Source organism: Ailuropoda melanoleuca, chromosome 2 (genome assembly GCF_002007445.2).
Source record: "Ailuropoda melanoleuca isolate Jingjing chromosome 2, ASM200744v2, whole genome shotgun sequence".
In the NCBI taxonomy this organism is placed as follows: Eukaryota; Metazoa; Chordata; class Mammalia; order Carnivora; family Ursidae; genus Ailuropoda; species Ailuropoda melanoleuca.
This window is the reverse complement of record NC_048219.1, coordinates 17,641,142-17,657,281: the sequence shown is the minus strand read 5'-3', so window position 1 is coordinate 17,657,281 and position 16,140 is coordinate 17,641,142. Positions and strand designations below refer to the sequence as shown.

General features: G+C 56.3%; 1 protein-coding gene across 1 annotated transcript in view; it reads right to left on the bottom strand.

Moving 5' to 3' along the window:
• The window catches only part of KCNQ4 (potassium voltage-gated channel subfamily Q member 4), a gene marked incomplete at its 5' end in the record, with an annotated part of 51,479 nt that overhangs the window by 21,028 nt on the left and 14,311 nt on the right, over nucleotides 1-16,140 (bottom strand). The window contains 2 exons of the mRNA XM_034653243.1: nucleotides 45-203; nucleotides 818-908. Coding sequence (XP_034509134.1) covers nucleotides 45-203; nucleotides 818-908 — 250 coding nt within the window. The remainder of the gene's footprint in view (nucleotides 1-44; nucleotides 204-817; nucleotides 909-16,140) is intronic.

Here is a 16,140-nt window from a genome sequence, read left to right as displayed (position 1 = left end):
AGCCAGGGTCTGGGTCGGGGTGTCAGCCCTGGGGCTTGGGGTCAGGGGTCAGGCGCGGGCGGGCAGGGCTTATCACCGATGACACAGAAGGGTTTTCTGGCAAAGCGGAAGCGGCCCTGCCATCCTCGGTAGCGGCAGCAGCATCCGGCCGACCAGACGCGGATGATGTACTCCAGGCCAAACACCACGATCATCACGAATTCCTGCGGGGCCAGGGACCTGAGTTCTGGTCTCTCTCCAGGAGCAAGGGCCCAGGTCACACAGTACTGGCCCAGCCCGGAGTCCTTGCGTTAGGGGTACCAGGATTTCCTCAGACCACCTGGCTGGACCCAAGGAAGATTCCAGAAGGCACGTGGCCCCTTCCACAGACAGAAGGCCCAAGTCTGTCTTCCACTTCCTGTCCACCAGCCCTGTGGGGTTTTCTGCTCTTGGCCCAGCCCTCCCCCTGCCAGCTATCCCAGACACCCTGACTGGGTGACATGAGGGGTGGCTCTCTGTCAGGGGTCCACTTCCAAGGTGCTTCATTGAGAGGAAAAAAGAAATCACACCAGGGGTTGAGTTAGCAGTTTGGGTCCCGAGAACGAGTGGGATTTATTCACCTCTTCCCTGGGCCCAACATCAGCCCTGGCTTAGCGGCACGAGGTCCCTCAACATCGGCTAGAAGGAAGGACAGGAAGTCCAGACAGGGGCAGCCATCAACACAGCACGGCGCGGCAAGCCACTCTCTGAGCCGCAGTAGAAGTCTGTCTCCCCCCACCCTGAGCCCTGAGGGGCTGCCTTACACAGCCTCGCCCAGAACCTAGACTCTGGCACTCACCAAGATGAGGAGACATTCGTTGGCAAGTTCCTGGTGCTCCTGAATAGTGGACAGCACAGACAGCACCAGGCAGCTGAAGACCAGCAAAAATCTGCAACAGCAGCAGGGAGAGGGTTAGACTGCTGCACGGACAGGACAGCCAAGGAGACTCTGGCGGGGGCCTGTGGAGTTGCGGGAGGAGGGAAGCATGATTTGGGAAGAATTTTCTGGAAAGCAGAATCAGAGTCAGAATCCGTCTGGAGTTGTGGTTCCGTCTGGACACCAAAGGGAGAAGCCCCCACGCTCCAGGCTGCGGAGCTCACAGACACCTGCCACCCTCTCCGTTGCCCTTTTGCTGCAGCCTGCCGCTCAGAGAAGGGGCCACGCTGCTGTGGGGGGCAGGTCCGTCCGGGCTGGCGGTGGAAACGGACCGGCTCGCGGTCCCATGGTCAGGAAGCACCTGCGGGCTCAGCCACTCGCAGGTGGTGTCCTCAGTCCCTGGCTCAGTTTTAAGATGGTCTTAAGAAAAGTAGCCCAGAGGCCAGCTGAGGGGCCAGGGAAGGCCGGCGGCCGAGGGAGGCGTCCCTGCTCCCTGCAAACGCCAAGGTGGCAGGGGCATCGCTTCATTCGCAGAATGGGGACATCTGCCTCTGTCTTTGTGGGCTCTTATGGAATTAAAGAATGAGACAGCTATGAAAGGAAGGGAGACTAGGGAGGACAGGGAAGAAGGGAAGGATGCAGAGGGGGACAGGGTATGAGGAGGGGGTTAAGGCCTCAGGGCCTGCGACTCCCCTGAGGGCAGTGGGAAGCCAGAAAGAGATGTTTAGAAATGGAAAGAACTTTATAACCCAGCTCGTCCAACACTTCCCTCAACCCCAGTTGCACACATGAGGAAACTGAGACCCAGACAAGGAAAGGGACTCGCCCAAGGTCAGTCAGTATGTCCAGGACAGAGGTGAGATTAGAGTGCGCGTTCCCCACTTCCCAGGGGGTGGGAAGAGGGGTAAAGGGCATGAGGAGAGAAGTTGGTGGCCTTGGGGCCTCGGACAGCATGTGAATACGCAAGGCAGGCCAGGCTGAGGGCCACAGGCTGCAGATGCGGGGAAAGAAACCGAGTCAGACTCCCAGAAGCGCTCCTCGACACGCATGTGCCCTTTGGAAGAGACTCCAGAGGGAACGGGCTGCTCTGGAAACACAGCCTTTGTGAGCCAACCCACAGCCTTCCCCAGATGTTCCCAGAGTCTCCCCACCTGGGACTGCTGACACGGCATTCTGCCTGAAACACCCCGCCTTCGGGGCCTGCTCAAACTCTGCTCACCCTCTGCTCTGGGGAGCCCGTGGGCACGCCCTCCGCCCCCCTGGTCCCTCCGTAGAATGCCACTTCCCAGGGCTTGCCTGCATATATGTGGCCCAAGTCACTTTCCACATGGCTTTATTTGTGTTCTTGTTTCACGGTGGCAAAGGCATGGGCTCAGGGTCCGAGAGACTTAGGTTCAAATCCTGATCCAGCTTGTACGGTCACCTACCTTCTCTGAGCTTCTCTGTCCAGTGGGAGCTGATGGGAGGACAGACATGGAAAGGACTTACAGCCCTCCTTGGACAGGGGCTCCCAGCCTGCTTGGAGGGCAAGCTTAGCGCTGCAAGCCAGCACATGCCCCTGGAGAGAGGAGGTAGGTGGCAGATGTCAGTAAAGGGTTTTGAATGAATAAGTGAGGAGGAGGCCTCCTTGGCCAGTTCCAGGCAAGAGCTGAGTCAGCAAAGACGGAGTGCACCAGCTCCTCGTGTTCAATAATTAACCACAGAAAAACGCAGCAGCCACATCCCCCAGGGAGGGGGACTGCCACTGACTCAGGGACAGAGGGCCCCCCGCTGAGGTCATCTCATCCAGCCCCCGCCCCTGGGAAGAGGTGCAGCCAACTCTTGACAGGACTTCACCCCAGCCCTGAACAGGAATCCTGCCGTCCCCACTGCTCGCTGACCTCAGATCCTCAGGTAAGTGGGCCACACGAGGGGCTTCCTGCTGGGGCTTTCAGAAATTTGTTTTTCTCAACACTGTTCTTTCCATGTCAATAGTTACACATCTATAAAATGGACACATCACTATGGGTTAAATGAAAAAAGCAGATAATCAAATCTGAAGGGCAAGGTGATCCTCATTTTTAAAATATAGAATTTTTTAAAGATTTTATTTATTTATTTGAGAGAGAGAGAGAGCACTAGCACAGAGGGAGAGAGAGAAGCAGACTCCCTGCTGAGCAGAGAGCCCCATGCAGGGCTGATCCTAGGACTCTGAGATCATGACTTGAGCTGAAGGCAGGTGCTTAACCAACTGAATCTCCCAGGTGCCCCTAAAATATAGATTTTTTTTTATATTCATACCAAGAATCAGCAGGGCTTATCTCTGGGTGGCAAAATTAAGAGCAATTTAGCTTTTGTTTTGCTTTTGTGCTTATCTGCACTTCCTCTTACCTTTTAGAATAAACTGGGGTAGGGGCGCCTGGTTGACTCAGTTCATTGAGCGCCCCACTTTTGGTTTCAGCTAAGGTCATAATCTCAGGGTCCTGGGATGCAGCGCAACGGGGCTCCAAGCTGGCCGTGGAGCCTGCTTGAGATTCTCTCTCTCTCCCTCTGCCCCTCCCTGCACACACTCTCTCTCAAATAAAAAAATAAAATCTTTAAAAATAAATAAACAGGGATAATAACAAACTAATAGGAATTTTAAAATGCATTTCCTTAAATATACAGAGACAGAGCCACCTTTAATCCTGTCCCCACCCCTTTACCACAATAGCCTTTGCCATTTCGCAGGTGTCTGGGTGTGGCGGCCTCTCCCCACCCGAGTCCAGCTCACATGTCCAACTGGCCACTCAGCATGTCTTTCTCAGATGTCTGGTGGCCTCTCAAACCGAACATGTCAAAACCAAACTCGACTTGCCCTCAAATCTTCTTCCCCTCCTGTCTCCCTATCCCCATCAGTAGCACCACCTGCCATCCAGGGGCTTGGCCAAATAGCTAAGAGTGCCTTTGGTTTTTCCTCTCGCTAACCCTCCACCTCCTGTCATTTAGCATTTTCTGTGGCTCTACCTTCAGAATAAATCCCTGGAGAGACCACAGCTCACCACCCTGCCTAAGCCGTCACCATCTCACCTCCGACTGGCCTCCCCGCCTCCACTCTGGCCCAACTGGGACCCACTGTCTTCACAGCAGCTGGGGTGATCTCCCTGCAAAGCTGGAACTCATCACTCTCCTCAGAACTGACTTCCCATCCCATCTGGAGAGTGAAAGCTAAACTCAGCGTGTGCAGGAAGGCCCTGTGAGCTCTGGCCCCCACCCCACCTCGCAGACTTGATCCCCTCCCTCCCGCCCCTCCATCACTGTGCTCCAACCATCCTGACCTCCATGCCATTCCTGGAACACCAGACTTATTTCCACCTCCAGGCTTTGCATCGGTTTTGCTGCTTCCTCTGCCTATTTATTGCTCCCTTACTCATCCAGGTCTCTGTTCAAACATCACTTCCTGGAGAGGCCTTCCCCAGCCACCCCCTCTCCAAAACAATGGCCCCATCCCCACTCTCTCTTTCCTTGCTCAGCTTTACTTATTTTTTCATAGACTGAGTAAATGAAGAGCAGAAATTCACATGAAACAAACATTAAAACACCATGGCACCAAAGCCCCCAGTTTGTCTCCGCTGAGAAGGCTTCCAAAGCTCTAGGCATATCCCTCCCTGACCTGTTGGACTCCCCACCATCCTTCCGAGAAGGGAAGAGAAGGCAGGTCTCTGACCTTGACCAGCTCCATGTGGTAGACGCTGTTTCACAAGCCCCAGAGCTTTACCTCCCCTGCCTTCATACACTGGGTGAGAGTTTCTCCACCCTCAATACTCAATACAGTGGAACAGATAAACTGAATCTGATAGAGAACGTCTTGTGTCCCAGGCACCTAAATAATTATCCCCATCTTCCAGAGGAAGAAATGGCACTCAGGGATGGACAGACTTGCCCCAAATCACACAGTGAATCAGTGTGATCTCTCAGCCTACCTTGGTCCTCCTGAGGGGTCCTGACACAGACACCCACTCTTGGGACAGCAGAAGGGAGACCAACGTCTGGAGCTTAGGCAGAGAGGAGACGGAGAGAAGGAGTCTGAAGCCGAGGTGTTGCCATGTCTGTCAGAACCGGCGTATGGCTTCATTCATGCAACAAATAAGGACGAAGGGCTGTCTCTAGTCCCCTCTGGAGCCTCAAGTTCTCTGTCTCAACAATTAGAGATAGCACACAGGAGCCGGCTGGCTTGGGCTCTCTAGAATTGCCCCAACAAAGAGGTCAGACTGACATGCACTTTTCCGATCATCTTTGCCCATGATGTCTGGATGCAATTTGGGGCCCACGCTCTTCCTTGCCAGACCCAGGAGGCAGAGCTGGGACGCATGGGTGCTGCCTGGCTGACTCTCCCCGGCTGGGCTTATCTTGAGACTCATTACAGCCCTTCTGCACCCCCACCCCCATGCCGTGACTACCCCGCTCCTTCAGGAAGGAAGCAAGGAGATTAGAGACCGAAAGGGTAGACAGTTTGCTTAGTTCCATGGTTCTCGAACTACAGCTGGTGTCAGAATCACCCGGAGGACTTGTTAAGATACTGACTTCTGGGCCTCACCCCTAGAATGTAAGTACGAGGTGGGACCGGAGAATTGGGATGTCTACAAAGGTCCCGGTGACACTGATGGTGCCCCTCCAGGAACCACACTTTGAGAATCACTGGCTCAGCTGCTAGGAGAGGTTGCGGCTGATTCAATCATTAGCCAGCTCATGGCTTTTTAAACAACCGCAATTATTGCCTCCCCCGCCTCCCCCTGCCCCCACCACCTTCCCGAAATCACTGCAGACACAGCCACAGGGCAGGGGGAGCGAGCACGGCCCTGCTGGGAACATGGGCCTCATGCCAACATCAGCTTCACCTCCGATTCACCGTGTGACCCCCTCAAACTGCTCTTGCTGGCTGTGGGCTTCCTATTGGCCAGACACTGTGCCAAGCCCTCTACATGCTTTTTTCAAATTACTTCTCACAACCGCCCTGTGAGCAGTACCATAATCACCCAAGGCATACCAATGAGAAAGCACAGGCTCAGAGAGGCAGGCTATGATGGCTGCACAACCCTGTGAATACACTAAAACACACGGAATGGTAAGCGGGGATTTTATGGTATGTGAATGAGAGCTCGATAAAGCTGTTATTTAAAAGGAAAAAAAGAAAAGTATACTAGATTGTCCAAAGTCGTAAGGCCGGGACCTAAACCCAAGCCCACCTGGACCACCAAGCCATACGACCCCTCTGGGCCTCCGTTTCCCTGTCTGCAACATGAGGTGGGGGACATCAGTTTTATGACTCTCCAGCAGAGGGGTAGAAGGGAGAGTGTCAGCCACGAGCTTGGTTCCAGATTCTCTGGGGATGTCCCCGAAGAGACAGATGCTTGGAGCCTGAAGAGGTAGGGATGGGAGTTGGGGTCGCACAGTGGAAAAGGGGTTATCTCCCAACCTCTGAGCTACGTTCACGTGATAAACGTTATCTGCCATCTGCACTCAGCCGGGTTGACTGTAAAGCCAGAAATGAATAACCCAGACCCCCTGAGAAACGAACAAGTACTGCAAAGCGATGATGTGATGGACGAGGGGATAACAGGATGCCAAGGGGTTGGGAGAAGCCCTAAGACAGCTTCCACAGAGCCAAAGCGGAGGGATCCGTGAGGACTTGGGGGAGGTGACAGCCAGTGCCCCCAGCAGGGAAGGGCACCAGGGTTGTGAGGGCCTGTCTACAGCAGTTCTGGATGATGTGGGTCCAGAGCGAAGGTGCCGTGGAGAATCCAGAGGGCCGGATCCAGGCATTACGAACGGTATCCGCGAGGCCACCGGGAGACAATGAAGAGTGTCGGGAGAGGAACGACTTGTGTGATAGGTGTTTCAGGATTACCACTCAGGGGTAGTGTGGAGCATGGACCGGAGGGGGTGAGACTGACCAGGGAAAAGCAGGTAGAAAGTTCCACAATAATTCAGATGAGAGACAAGGGTGACAGCACCGAAGAGAAGTGGACAGATGGAGGGTTCAGGGAGTAGGATTTGGTGATGATCTGGAAATGGGGACAAGGAGGGAGAATGGCCCTCCCAGTTCTGGTGTGGGCACCAGGTGGATGAAGGTGCCATGAGTGAGCAGAGACGGGAGACCCTGCTGGAGGGACAGGTGGGGGTGAGGAGCTCCTTTTGGGCCATGGCACATAGGCAAACACTCAAGGGCGTGAAGAGGGAGACCGAGCTGGAAATGCGGATTTGGGGCACATGGAGGGTAGAGGCCACGGTAGTGGCCAAGACAGTTCAGAGAACATGCAGCACATTTCAAGGAGGACCCAGTGGGACCCCAGGGGCGCAGAGGGAGGAGACACGCTCCACCCAGATGAGGAAGGAGCTGCCCGCAAGCCGGGAGGGAAACCAGGACAAAGAGGTGGCAGAGACACCAAGCGAGAGGGTTTCAAGAAGGGAGTGAATGACAGCGTCAAATGCTGCCAAGAGACCAAACAAGATAAGACCTGAAAAATGTCCACTGGATTTGGTGACAGGTTGGTCACTGGGCACCTTGGCAAGGGGCAGCACATGGCGGGGGGAATGGCGCAGGCCCGGGGGGGATGGAGACGTGGAGGGGCATGAGAAAGAGGGAACAGTGGGCATACAGATAGCTGAAGAAGTCTGCCCATGCCGGCACTGAGTAGAGGCAGACAATGGCTGGAGGAGGATGCCGAGCACAGAGAGCGGGCTTTGGTTTCTTATTTTAAGACGTGAGAGCCAGAGTGGAAGAAGCCAGGAGAGAGGGAGAACTTGAAGATGGGGGAGAGCGAGGGAGTGATCAATGGAATGAAGGCCCCAGGGCAGTGGGGAGGCTGGGATCCAGAGCAGGGCAGGGCTGGTGCTAAGCAGAAAGGACCCTGCCAGCTTGGGACAGGCAGCCAGGGGGAGGGGCTAGGTGGGACAGGAGGTTGGGGGACCTGGAGGCCAGAGCGCTCCCTGGGGGCGGGCGGCGACCTCCTCTGGGATGGAGGAGTCACGCCTCCTTCTCCGAGGAGGCCAGGAGCAGAGGTACGGGAGGTTTGAACAGCCAGTGTGGAGGGAACAGACCAGGCCCTAGAAGGGGCCCTGGGGAACACCGGACCTTTCTACCCTACTGTAAGGATGGGAGGAAAGATCCAGAACACCACAGGTGCACCACACATGCATTTTTGATTTGGTTTGGTTTGGGACTTTTTTGGTTTTGTTTTTAAGGCTTGATGACCCTGAGGGAGGAAAGCAGCCACGTGGGATGAGGGGATACCCCCGCCCCCCACCCGGCCAAAGTAAATGCAGAACCAGGCCAGGCCCCTTTCTTCCTCCTGGGACTCCTTCCTTCTCTCCAGTGTCCCTCCTCCCAGACAGCCCTGCCAGTGTCTGCCGCCTTCATGGCCACCAGCTTGCTCCCTCATTTCTACAACTGGCCTTGGGACTGTGTGACCCCACCCAGAACAGGACCCCAAAGCCAAGTTTCTATCTTCCCCCTGGGGACAGCGAGGGCCAGTCTGTCCCCATTCAGCCAAGGTTCCTGGAGGACAGAGGCCATAACCTCATCACCTTCCAGCAGAAAAGGGCTTCTGAAACCCCAAACCAGAGTTGATACTGAAGAAGGCACCTCAGCTAGGCTTCAGGGGCTCCCCCTGACAGGGGGGTGCGGTGTGGCCTGGAGGGCCCCAGGCTTCTCTGGGGAGAGCAGGCTCTTACTTTCTCTTGCAGGGGGATAGAGGGGAGGGGCAGTCAGCCAGGCCTCAGAGTGAGGCTCTTTCCAAGAATCCTCAGGGGCTGGGACAAGAAGTTTGCCCTGATCCAGCGATTCTAAATATGGCAAAGGGAGCAAAAGCACGTGACCCAGGGCCCCACACCAGGGCTGCTGCTGCGGCCGCTGCTGCTCTGGGCCAGAGGCCTATCCTGGGGGCTCAGGGTTAGGGACGAGGTCTCAAGGGAGCCTCAGTTTCCCTGTCCACAACAGGAAGGTGGGGCACACTCAGTGAAGGCTCAAGTCCCTTCAGTCTCACTACTCTCCAGAGTAGGGGGGAGGGGAGAGGGCTGAGCCTTCAGCTTAGTTCCAGATTCCTTGAGGATGTCCCTGGAGGGACAGCGGTTGCCAGCACATAGTACAAAATATGAAAAAAATGCCCTCTCTTGGAAGACCAATTAGAAAAAGGCGTTCCCTTTAGCCTGAAAAATTATAAGAAGTTGACCCCTGTGGAAGGACCACTAGAAACAGGCATCCCTTGTTCTGGGCTGACCGAGCCCTAAGCAGGGCTGGATTTCAGTGCCACTGACGTCTTCTGGGCCAGGCCCCTTGACAACGCACAAGGTGTACAAGGGCGTGGGCAGCCCGGGGGACAGCTCTGACAGCCACCGCAGCCCGGAAGGACCAACCGTACGTGGTACCACGCCGCTCCGCGCTGCCTCCTGGCCACCATTGACTCATCTAGAGCTGGACACTGACCCGAGAAAGGTCCCCTCTAGGTCGGGCCCAGCCAGTCAGGTTGCCTTTCTTGGGGATGGAACAAAGAACCACAGAGGAAAGCTGGCAAGGGTGCAAAGAAAAATGGACATGAGGCCGCCGTTCCAGAATCTCATCTCCCCTCCTCCGTTCTGTGAAGCCCTGACGGGCTTCCCTCGGTGATGCCACGAAATTCTTCCCTTTCCTGGCAGGAGGGGGTCCTTTGCCTCCACATGCCCGTTAGTCTTGGGCTAGTGTGAATGGTCTCAGGCCCACTAGGATGTGGAAGGCAGCGTCTTCTGGACCAGGTGTTTAATGAGTCATAGCCTGGTCCTCTCCCACCTGGACCAGTTCCAAACCCTCCCACTCCTTCACGCTGCTTCCCCCCGCCATGCCAGCCAGACTACCTGGCGCGGACGCCAGGTGAGGGGGCTGAGCAACATGTCAAGGGTGGGCACAAGGAGGGCACAGGGGCCATCCCTCTGTTTGGGGCTGGCCGGGCAGCACTGACTCCTCAAATAAACAGGGAGCGTGGGCTCCCCAGCAGGCCAGCGAGATGCAAGTGAAATAAGGAGTGGAACACAGGCAGCCTGCCTTCTGAAAGCTTCAACAAGAGAGCCAATGGGAGCCTTCCCCCCGCTCCACCTGAGCAGCTCCATGCGGATTCGGTGACTCAGTTCTACATTCTGGGCTTGGCATGAGATTTCCTTTGAACGAAGAGCTTTGCTGCTTTTTTAAAAAGTGTGAAATCCACCAACTTACAGGCTCAGGCCCAAGCTCCCAAGCACGGTTGCAAGGACGGCCCTCACCGCCCCACCACCTCACTCCCCACCGCGCAGAGCCCCACCCCGCCCTGGACACTGCATTGTCCCAGCTCTATTCCCCCACAAAAGCCAGCAGCTTTTCCCTCCCAGGCTTTGCTCATGCCCTGTCTGCCTGTCCTCCAGTGTGGCTGGGTCGGGGGGAGCCCACCTCAGGCTCCCTGCATTCCACTCCCCCCATGCCCACCTCCATTACCACGACGTTCACTTCAACTGGAGCAAAGCTGTTGGCGGAGCCACCTCCCCCCACAGACCAACAGCTGGTTCTTGTCCTTTTCACCTTGAATGCCCTGTGTCCAGCTCAGAGTGGGTGCCGGGCGGAAGCTCCCAGAAAGAGCGCACCCTCTAGGCGCGGGACCCCAGACATCACCCACCCCCCAGTGTGCCACCGCTGCTGCCCTGCTGGCTGCTCCTGGCCGGGCATCTCCACCCTCCCTGCAGCAGGTGGGGTGAGAGTGAATCAGGGCAGGCAGCGGCTCCCAGGCCAGCACCAGGGTCTTCCCTCAGCCCCTCAGGGATTCGCGGGGTGTGCATGCTCGCGGGGGAGATGGAGAATAAGCAAGTAAAGTTCAAAATGTGATCTGCGCCCCACGTTGGGCCCAAAGTTTACTTAGGGCGCCTGGCTGGCTCAGTTGGTGGAGCATGCAACTCTCGATCTTAGGGTCGTGGGTTCGAGCCCCACGTTGCATGTGGAGCTTACCAAAAAAAAATGTGAGATGATGATGGAAGAACATTAAGTGGGTAAAGGAGAGAGGGAACATTGGTATGGGAGCTGGAGACTGTTGTATGGAGAGTGGTTGGGGAAAGCAGCATTGAGAAGGTGACTTTCCAGCAGAGATCCCAAGGAGATGAGCGAGTGAGCCATAGGGGTATCTGGGAAAGTAGGGTTCTGAGCAGAGAGACAAAGCAAGTGTAAAAACCTGAGCCAGAGGGTGCCTCGTATGTTCTAGACCATCGAGAAAGGAGTGCCCCCAAGGGCACCTGGGTGGCTTAGCTGGTTAAGCATCTGCCTTGGGCTCAGGTCATGATCCCAGGGTCCTGGAATCAAGTCCCGCATCCGGCTCCTTGCTCAGCGGGGAGCCTGCTTCTCCCCCTCCCCCTGCTGCTCCCCCTGCTTGTGCTCTCTGTGTCAAATAAATAAATAAAATCTGAAAGAAGAAAGAAAGAAAGAAAGAAAGAAAGAAAGAAAGAAAGAAAGAAAGAAAGAAAAGGAGAGAAAAAGAAAGAAAGAGAATGTCCCCAGAGCGGAGTGAGGAAGGGGCCAGCGGTGGGCGGTGAGGGCAGAGAGGCAGTGAAGGTGGGAAGTATATCAGCTACCAGCCCTGTGAGGGTTTCGGCTCTCACTCCAAGTGAGATGCAGAGTTCTGGGCAGGGAGTAATGCCATCCGACTTGCATTTGCAACAGCAAGTGCTGTTGAATAGAGAACAGGCAGTGGTGCGGAGCGGGGACGGGGTAATGGCATTTGCCCCCACGGCTGTATGATCCAAGCAAAGATGCCGGTGACTTGTACTAGGGGGACAGACGTGGCAGGAGGTGAGCAGATACTGACTCTGTGTTAGTGCAGAAAGATCTCTTAGAGTGAATCAATCTTCTCATTTATACAGGGGAAACTGAGTCCCAGAGACCTACGCTGTGATCATACCCTAGATCAGAGGCAGAGCTGGGTCTGGCACCCAGATTTCCTGATTCCTCGAGTAATATTCTTTTGATTTCTTTCTCCTCTTCCTGTAGGACGACCCAGGCACCTGTCCCTCACTCCCACCTCAGAAATTCCCTCATCTAAGCATCGGGCTGGGGCCTTATCCCTGCCCTTCCTGCTGTATGTGACAGGGTGGCACTGGGTTCAAGGATGGCCCAGGCCTCCAGCTACTTGAGCCTGGCCGGGGTCAGGGTCACCCCTAAGAAGCCTTCTGTCCTCTGAATCAGCAGACCTTTGCAAAGGGGGTAGGGGGAGGGAGGGACGGAAGAATCCAAACCAGGGCAGAGCTTTGTCCCCAACACTTGGTCGTCAGCACTCCTGGAGCAGAGAGGGCACCAAGAGCTGACAGGGTGGAACAGCAGATTCCGGGAAGGCCGGGCCGCCTGGGAAGTACAGGCCCGAAGGTTGAGCCCAGCCTGGGAGTGGGGCAGACTCAGCGTCTGAGAATCCCACCCAGTGCGAGGCTTAGGGGGCATGGTGGGGAGAGCTGTTTCAATGCCTTTGCTACCAGTAAGCAAAGCAGTATGCAAACTCATGGGCCACACCTAGGGCAGTTGGTTACAGCTGCCCTGAGAGCCTCGCTCCCCATGGGAAGCCCAAAGCCAGGTCCAGCCAGACTGAAATCAGCAAGACCGACGCCAGTGGGCCCTGACAGCTAGAAAAGGTTTGCTGTATGACCTTGGGCCAGGAGCACAACTTCTCTGGGCCTGTTCCACAGCCAAGGTGGAAGGGTGGTTCAGAGGGTCTCACCGAGGCTGGAAGCCAGAAGTAGGATACAGACGGCCTTTCAGGTCTGCCTTTAATGGAAGAGGCTGCGGGGCCCCTAGTTGGGGCTGATCCAGAGTTCTCTAAGAGCCAGGAGCCTGCTTGGTGGCTCTCTGCCCTTTGCCGGGGCTAGGGGCTGCAGAAGGCAAGGTATAGGGGTGTGGACAGAGCTAGGAACCTAGGTCAGTGGGCTCTCCATCCCGACTCTGCCACCACTCAGCTGAGGCGGTGGGAAGCTGTCTCTGAGTCTGGCTTTACTCCTGAGGAAGGGTCTCTGAGGACCCTGTTTTCCGCTCCACGGTGATTTCAGCTTCCCCAGTGGCGAGTGAGGCCCTAGCAGCTCCTGACCGCGGCCAGTCCCGAGGCGCTTCTGGAGTCTGAGAAGAGGATCTTTTACATGTCATTTGCATGGTGCTCATTTGCATGGAAAGTCATCTCCGGAGCTCCTCTATAATTGAATAATAATAGCAAGGAGTCCCGGTAGACCAGAGAGAAACTTCCAACAGCTTATTCACCACACAAAGGGCGCTGGAGGTCCGCGAAGGGGACGTATTGCAACTCTCTGGTCCTGACGCCCCCTCCTCTTCCAGCAGAGAGAAAAGGAGGAAGACAGAACCCTGCAAGTATCAGAGCCAAAGGAGCAAGGCTTGAATTCGGCCCTGACCCTGACCTCTGCCAGGCTCAAGAATTGGACCTTGTCTTGCGGGACCCTGAGCAAGGGAGCTGTCCCTCTCGGGGACTCAGTTTCTTCGTCTGTCTAATGGCGCCAGGGATCCCTGGTGCAGCAGTCTGGAGGCAGGGGTCCGGCCCAATGCACCCCGCGCTGAGGGGTTGCAGAAAGGCTTGGGTTCACTTAGGGACACAGAAGAGGCTGACTTCAGGCGGGACTCCTCTGCAGAGGGAGGGGCTCCTGGGAGGAGGGCTCCGGGGGGACTCCTCCCTCTGCCCGGCCCTCCACCCGCTTCCCCTGCAGGGGCCCCTTCCTTTGCGGCCGACGCACGGCCGCTCGGCGCTCTGGGGTCCGCAGGGTCGGCCCCGCCTCCTCGACGCGGGGAGGGGCTTACTGGAAGGGGCGGGGCAGGCTGGGGGCGAGCGCTGAGGTGGGCGGGGTCCTGGGGGGGTCGTCCTCGGGAGGGGCGGAGCTTCGCCGACACCAGGCACCGCGCGCAGGCGGGGCGGGGGCGGCGCTGCGGCTCCGGTTACCTCCTTGCGGCCTCCCCCGCCCCGCCGGCTTCTTTTTCCGTTTCCAAATTAACAATTGAAAACACGGCGGCCTGAAAGGCGAGCAGCGGGCCAAGCGGAAAGTGTGAAGGTGCCGCCGCGTCCCCGAGGACGCGGGCGGAGAGGGGGGCGCGACACCCTGACTGCCCGGGGCTCGCCCACCCACCAAAGCGGGGTGTGGGCATTGAGCGCCCCAGGGCACAGAGATGCCAAGGCCCCTAAGTCGGGTCCTGGCCTGATCCAGCCCCTCGTACTGTCCTGGCCCAGTGTCTCAGGACCCAGTGCCCAGGCTCCGGATGGTGCCAGCCCCCGAAGGCAATGGCGGAGGGGGGGGCACCAGGGCTGGGTTACTACTCTCGAGGCTGAGTGCCCAGGAGGGCAGGTGCCAGGCAGCACCCTCATAGCACCGTTCTTAAGGGCTCCCAGAGTCAGCTAGGTTTGCTGTGGCCTCCAGCAAGTCATTTCACCTTACAGAGACTCAGTTTCCTCATCTGGAAAATGGGGAGGGAAGATAAAGAGCTGGTTGTGAGGAATAAATGAAATGAGAAGATGCATGAGGTTGGCCCACAGCGAACACAGTAGATGGCAGCCATTATCATCTTGCGTGGATAATGATGATGATTTTGAGCCCTTGTCATCCTTTCACCTCCCTGTCCACCAGTGGGGAATACTGGAATTGACTGGTCTTTTCCTCCCCTCATTTCCTCAGGGCCTCCCCCAAAGCCCCACTTAACAGATAAAGAAACCGAGGCCAGGAAGGTCCTCATAAGGGGCTCCAAGTCATTCGTGAGTGAAAAGAACCAGGGCCTGAGCCCAGACCTGATGCTCAGGCCTGGACTCCTCTTAGAGAGATGAATGGTCCCTGGGGTCAGGGCCCTGGGCATTGGACCCCCCTCGTCAGTGTCGTGAGACCGGGGTTCTGATCCTAGGGCAGCTGGAACAAATGAGTGAGTAATGGAGAAAGTCCCCCCTCCCAGGCATGCAGGAGCATGCACCAGTGAGCCAGAGGGTGGAGGCCAGGGAAAGTTACAGTTTCTGGTCTCTGATGCCCCCATAGTGTCAGCTCCATGAATCCTGTGACTTTATCCTGTTCACCACTATCTCTCCCACACCTAGAACAGGGCTTGATGCATTGTATGTCATCAATAAATATGTGTTGAGTGAGTAAGTGAATGAATGAACGAGCATGTCCCCTCTTATACAGCTGTGGCCTCCCACTCTTCACCAGTGTGAGGTGGTCTTCCTTAGGGCGGTGGGTTTGGGATAAGGCGGCCTTCTCCCCAGCGTGGAGACACAGGGCCATAGAGGCCTGGGGGGGGGGGCAGAAAGCAGGAGAAGATAGAGGAAGAGATTCCAGAAAGCAGAGTGGAGATCAGCTCTTTCTTCCTAGCCTCCCACTTCCACTCCTGTCTGTCCAGGGACTAAGCCCCTTCCCCCTCCCTCCAACCACTTCTTCACTGACTGACTAGTTCCAATCCACTTCCCTCTGGCTGTCTGAGTGCTCCCTCCCCATTTACAATCCTACAGTGGCTCCTTACTGTGTACCATCTAAAATCCAAGCTCCTCACCCCAGAGCGTGAGGCTGTGAACACACAAGCATCAGCCACACTCCACCCCTCCATACCCTGTACATTTCTACCTTGGTGACTTTGTGCTCTCTCCCCTCCTTGGGATGGACCCCCTTCCTCCCCAAGAATCCCTGCTCTGCTACAGGAAGCCGTGCTCCCCCAGCCCCTTGGGATTCCTGGCCCCTTCTGGGTAGCCCTGGACTCCCTTGTGCTGAGGCTGTTTCTGCCTCTGTCCATCCCCCACCCACCACCACCTCATTAGGATCCATCCACCAAGGGCAAGGCCAGTTGTGACTCCCCCACATCCCCCAGGCTGGCTGATTAGATGCTCGGACAGTATCTGGGAGGGAACAGCAAGACCCAGGTCACCAGGGCCTTGAGCATCAGTGAGTCAGGATTTTGCCACTATTCTATGAAGCTTCGGGCTCTGGGTAAGGGCATCTTGGGATGGCTGCAGAGGTGGGTAGGTAGAGTGAGGGCCATTGCAAGCCCACCCCAAACACTGGCAGGGCTGGGGAAAGGGTACAGATGGGGACCCACAGACTATTAGTCTAAATATTGAAAAGTTTTAAATCAAGCTAACAAACTGTTAGATAAAATATGTTCCACCCTTCCTGACACCTACACCTTCATAACAATCTGGAAGGCCAGGTTTGAATTTAAGATCTGGGACTCTTTGGAGTTGCGTGCTGGAATCTGGCAGGGAGGGGTTGCTACCTTCCAGTCCCCA